Source organism: Chelmon rostratus, chromosome 5 (genome assembly GCF_017976325.1).
Source record: "Chelmon rostratus isolate fCheRos1 chromosome 5, fCheRos1.pri, whole genome shotgun sequence".
NCBI lineage: Eukaryota > Metazoa > Chordata > Actinopteri > Chaetodontiformes > Chaetodontidae > Chelmon > Chelmon rostratus.
The window spans coordinates 10,572,877-10,579,131 of NC_055662.1; the positions used below are offsets into that span (position 1 = coordinate 10,572,877).

General features: G+C 44.8%; 1 protein-coding gene across 1 annotated transcript; it reads right to left on the reverse strand.

Moving 5' to 3' along the window:
- Window positions 1-251: 251 nt before the first annotated feature.
- dmrt2a (doublesex and mab-3 related transcription factor 2a) lies at window positions 252-6,041 on the reverse strand. Its single transcript, XM_041936780.1, has 4 exons — window positions 5,821-6,041; window positions 4,639-5,041; window positions 2,631-2,733; window positions 252-2,179 (listed from the first exon to the last, which is right to left on the reverse strand). The coding sequence occupies exons 2-4, from the start codon at window positions 5,008-5,010 to the stop codon at window positions 1,077-1,079; spliced, it is 1,578 nt and encodes a 525-aa protein (XP_041792714.1). The 5' UTR covers window positions 5,011-5,041; window positions 5,821-6,041; the 3' UTR covers window positions 252-1,076.
- Window positions 6,042-6,255: the final 214 nt, after the last annotated feature.

Sequence of the window (6,255 nt, forward strand, 5' to 3'; positions counted from 1 at the left end):
ACCCATGTTTGGAGCTGTCTTTCAGCATGGACACACACACACACACACACACACACACACACACACAAACTGAGCCCGTAACTAGAAAGGAATGAGTGGCGAAATGCATCTTGGATGGATAAGATGATGCTGCTCACAGATTTACGGGGCCGATATCACATTTAAACCCCTGGAGGACACACTCACGTCCACACTTCATTCATTTTTATTTATGCAAATACACAATGTCATAAAAAAAACAAACAATATTCCTTATATCCTTGAATGACTCTTAGCGAGGCTTAGTTTACAGAAAGTTAAATGTTTGCTGCCAAATTTGTCTTCAGAAGATATTGTGACTAAATTTCATGTCCCAAAGATTTGCACACAATCTAAATTAAGTATGGAACGTCAACACCAAACATTCAACCTGTATTTTATGTTCTTTTTTTTTCAATAAAGTACAGTTGTAGGATTTCTTTCCTACACGCTGCGAGCTGAACATCTGCACTTTAGTAAATATTGCCTTTCACAAAAGGTGTCAAATAATAAATTTTTAAAAAATGAGATCCTGTCTGCAAATTATGCTCGGTTTATGTGAAATAAAGTTAATAAACTAAAACCTGTTTTCTATCTGCTAATATTTTTACATGTAAGATAAGCCTCATCTAAAATGATTTCTCCCATCAGTCTATTTTGCTGAGTGTGGATGTAAAAACCACAGTGATGTATTGGTGGGTGCAGACTAACTTCTGACGCGTTCGCAGTTTAACGCGTCATAACTTCATCATAAAATGAAATGCAAGACTTTTTATGGAAAGAGTTCAGTCTTATAAAGTTTATTAACATGAGGAAAACATTGGGATAATGTTTAAATACTCTACAGAATAAAGTTATTAAACATGCACATGTAAAATATAATATACTGTACATAAATATTACATTGAGAAAAAAAAAAAAGAATTTCTAACTGGTCTAATTTCTGATGCAGTGCCTGTGTGTTTAAGATTTAGTTTGACCCCAAAACCACAACTCGAGATGCCCTCTAACTGAGACAAATCTGACGTGTGTAGTGCAAGAAAAGACATTAATGGAAATCAGTGGAATGCTCGACTCATCGCAGGTGTGGGTTTCTTCAGTATGGCTTCCACAGAGAAGGACAAAGACTCACTGGACGCCATCTTGGTCCCCACAGGCTTGGACAGAAAGTCTTTGGCGTACCTGTCGGTGATTTTAACGGCCTGAACGTCCTTGGCAGAGCCCTCCCTGAACTTGCGGGCGGCCTCCTCTAAGAGCTCTTTGCAGTATGGCGCCCTGAGCTCCGGCCCGGCCCCGCCGCTGTGTTTTTCGCTCAGTGAGTTCTGGATTAGGGAGTGAAAGGAGTTGAGTTTCATGGAAAGCTTCGCGCTGTCCTTGCTCAGCTTGTTCAGGACTTGGCTGGAGTTTTGGGAATGAGAGTTGTTGGGGAAGGATTGTCCAAATCCCCTCTTGGGTGGAGAGAAGGCTGAGCACTCCCTCTGCCCCCCCTGGGTGACACCGGGAGGTTTGGGATGAGCCCGCTGAGGGTCTGATGAGTCCTGCAGCGCCGCGGCTCGGGATCCTTCCTGTTTAGCAGCAAGCACGGCCGCAGCCTCCTGCTCCGGCGGCTGGCTCTCGGCGGGCATCACCTTGGGCTCCCACACGGCACCCGGCTTCATGTTCTGCATCGCCGTGGCATTGAACAGGCACTGCTGGTAGAGCAGGGCGTCGCCTAGGTTGGCCGCACCACGGGGCCACATCATGAAGCCGCCTCGCGACGGCTGCAGCGGGTAGTGGCAGTAGGTGGTGGCCACGCTGACGTTGGAGGAGATGAGCTCGACGTTGGCTGAGCCGGCGGGGTACTGCATGGACAGATCCAGGCAGTTGGGGCCCAGGAAGTTGCATAGCTCTTTGGGCTGCGGCTCAACCTGAGCTGCCGGCGAGTAGGCCGTCTTGTAGTTGTACTCTGCGGCTTGGTGGACCATGTTGTTCGGGAAGAGGAGCGAAGCCGTGGCCGCCTGGCTGTTCTCCAGCAGCTCTCGCTCTTTGTACTCCCGCTCCAGCATGATGGTTTCCAGCTCCTTGTCGGCGAAGGCCCTTCTCTTCCTCATGCGATCGCTCAGCGGCGGAGGCAGAGACGGGTTGGCCGCCAGGAATGGATCAGACTGCACCGGACGGTATCCTGTCATCAAAAGAACCCTCATTTAATCCAAGTGTGTCGATGACAGTCCATGTGTTTTGGATTATAGCTGATGTCAAGCATGCATGCAGAAATAATCACAACACTGGAAAACATGCAAAACTGCAACAGACAAACTTTCACTGCAGATATAAATCATGCTCAACAATTAAAGCATCTTTGTATGCTGTGACGGTGCTGGAGATGCTCATTCATTAAACTTATTGCATGCCAAAAAAGTTTATTAAGTGGCTGCTTACAGATGCTAACAAGTCCTTATCACTGCTCTGCTGTTGTTAATGGACAAAGACAGAAATCCAAGACAAGAAACGCAGGTTTGATCAGAGTTAAACAGGAACTGAGGACGAGCCAAGAGAAACCGTAAAAGATCAGAAAAAGCTGACTCTAAAGAAATGAAACATGTTTCTTTTCGTCAGATCTGCTGCCTTGTTACCTTCGAGGATGCTTTTGGCGAGCATGGTGGACGGTCGAATATGTCGCTGATATATCGTCCTCCTCTCTGCTGGAATTTGTTTCCCAGACATCCCTTTTTTATCCTGACAAATTGAGAAAACAAAAGATGAGTAAAGACGTGCTCTCAGGACGTTTTTCTTGATCCTTTAAAAGCGCCTGATTTGTCACAGCTAAAGCCACGTGTGCTTGGATAATATGATGCAGCATCTCAATAACAATCTTCTTCAATTATGTGTCATATCAGTGTTTTCTGTTTTTCTTGAACTGTCTTGAAATTGTTTAAAGCAGGATCACAATGTTTCGCAATTGAATGTGAGACAAAGAACAAATAAATAAAGTTAAAGATAAATAATATTGTAAAATTTAAATACATTAGATACACAAATGAGCAAAATGACTGGAAATTTGACAATATTTTGCAATATTTTCACAAGACTGTACATAAAAATACATTTAGCTTGACAAGCTAAAAAACAAGCACACACAACAACTGGCACAGCCTGCGGGCGCATGCACACACACGCACACACGCACACACACACACACACACACACACACACACTTAAATAGAAACTTCCATCTGGTATAATGTTTAAAATACAGCTGACGTGGTTGATTATTTTACCGCAGACATTCTGAAATATTTGAATGTCACCGCAGTCAAAACACACACATATTAGGGCCTCCGCCCCCAAATAGGTGCAGGTTTATTTTGAGGCCTCGTACAGGGAGATGTGAATGTATAATCGCCCATGTTGGTGAAAGAGTGAGACGGTGACATTAACTATGATCAGAACATCTCTGAGACACTACTGGGACTGACATTCATGTTCGTTCTGTCAAACAAGGAGATAAAAACAAAGCAGTGCTCATCCAATAACTACATCAATTGCCAAACCCTAAACCTTAGTCTGATCCACTACGTGCCCGCACTTAAACTGGAAACTAAACCCGACCCTGCGTCCAAAACTGGAAGTTTAAGTTTGGTTAGAAAAACAAAACAGTATTTTTTTTTAGCGCCTATTGTAGGAGCTTTACAAATGAACAGAGCGGCTGAGCGAAGGGCAGGAAATCATGTCAGGCGTGTTATTCTGATGCATTCAAAGGTTTAACACAGAGTGAAAGTGACAACAGCACCGCTGTTTACACCTGAAGCCGTGCAACATGCCTCATTGAGAGTTTCTCCAGTTCTGTTTTTTGTTTGGTCACTCATGTGCACCCAGCTCATAATTAATATCAGGGCCACATTTAAGAACAGCAACATCTGCTGGGGCTCTTTGATGCCTTCACATGGACTATTTATCTGATATATCAGAAACGCTCAGTGGAGCAATTTGTTGGAGGAGCGACTTTAAATTAAGTCTCATTTTCACCATGATTCAAAGGCTGAGGGTGACAGTGAGGCAGGGAAATGAAGGGAACCAGCAAACACAGCAAGTGCTGCTGGAGGTGCCACAAGTTGGCCACACAGACATATGCAATCTACTAATAGTAATGACAATATAATTTATTCTTATGCTATTTGATAATGGTGTGTGTTTAAATCCTAATTCATCATAGCTGTGTTTTAAAGGCAGCTTTACATGTTCAACGTGGATTTTACTGTCTAGTGACAGAGGAGGAGTTTGGCATTTGATCTAGGGGTATTTAAAGCCTGAGCCACTGGGTTCATAAAGTAAATAAAACAGATCCAGGAAAATATGCTGCTTTCACGGGCAACTGTAAAATATAGGTCGACTCAATTATGAGCACACTGAACTCGATTTGATGACCCGTTTTATTGTGAATCTTGTGTGTTTTGAGAATAATCAGCACTCACAGGATAGCAGTGTGGACAGATCGCTCCTTTGTTAATTAGCTGCTGCTTAATAAAAGCACTTGAATGCATCAGGACTATCCAGTCTTTTAAAGTTCATGAGCCGCATTTGAAAGCAGCAACATACGGTCAGACACACACACACATTCACCCGCACACGCTCCCGGCTCACCTCCGTAGCTTGCTGCCTCCTCAGGGCCACCTGCGCCGCCATCACCCGCTGTCTCTCCACCACCAGCAGGCAGTTGGCGCACTGGCAGTCCCTCCAGCGGCAGAAGCGCTTGTGTCCCTTCAGGCAGGACACGACGCCGTGGTTGCGGCAGCGGGCGCACTTCGGCGTGCGGCTCAGCTTCCTCTGGTCCCCCGGACACAGGCCGCTGGGGCCCGGCTTGTCGTCGCCCTTGCCGCCGTCTCCGTCGTCCTCGGAGGCGGCGTGGCCGAGCGGCGCCGAGCCGGGGCGGCTGGAGGAGTCCGCCGGGTCGTCGCTCTCCGTCTCCAGGCCCTCCACGTCGATTTCAAACTCGCAGCCGGCGTTTTCCGACATGTCCGCCCGAGGCTTCTCACCCGGTTTGTGTCTGCAGAGCAACAGAAACGACTCATTGGTGAAATAAAATAATCACTCAACATTATCTCCTGTCCAAACTACATCAAGCCGATTTCAATAAAGAGCAGTCTGCTTAGAAAACTAAACGAACTATATTCTTCCACCATTAACCCCATAACCAAGCTTGGCTTCTTTCAAAGATGGTGTAAATTAATTTAGCAGTAGATTATCTTTACTTTTGAGAATGATTTTCACACGAAACTGAAAAATCCACACAAACAAAACCATCAGATGGAAAAAGAAATGGCTACTTTTTATTTAATGTCCTGTAAAATATAGCCTGAATAAAAATAAAGAAAACTCTTCCTTAAAGTCTAGAAACGCACAGCAGAAAAAGTTAAATCGTCATTCCATAGATCGATATGTAGAATATTGATGCGGACCTATAATTGATTTATTTAAATTATACTGAATATATGACATTTTGTGTCGTACAACTCTTAGACAACGAGTAAGCAAATATAATTATCGGAAGTAAATCACACCAAGAGACCAACACTGTGACACACAATGATTTATCTGAATCTGTTTACCAGCAGCTCGCTCATCGCTCCTCTCTGCACCCTAAAGTGTCGCCTATATTCGGGTTGAGTTGTTGGTGTTTAACTGGTTGTTTCATGTAGGGATTTAGTCAAAACTCACAGACTTCTGTAACGCAGTGGTTCAAACATGTGATCAAATATTATTCTCCCCCAAAACCTCGCTAACCGTCCTGTAAACTGCCAAAACTGAAGTGTATGAAAAGCTTACCTCCAGAGGTTGATCCAGCGGTCTGGTCCGTGGTTTTACAGCAGTGAGGCCACGTCGTGATGAATCACACATACATACACACACACACACCAGACTCCCGAGCAGGCTTGTAATTAGCTGTTAATTGAGTGGATGAATGACCGTGACACCCTGAACGCATCCCACTTTCCTCTGAGGCAGACACGCGCAGCGACACTCCTATGAACCGCTTCAGCCTGCGCTCTCTGCCCTCTGATTGGCTGCTTCCAAACACGCACCGACCAATAGGATTAGGAGCAGTTAACCGGGCGGGGGGAGTTCACCCTTGCTGGGGAACTTTTTCCCAAATTACTATTTAATTAAATAAGCTCCTGTTAGTTTAATTCTGATTTACCGCTGAATAAGCAGACAGTGTAAAGCCTAAATTACTGATCAGAAATGAGGAGAGCGTATATG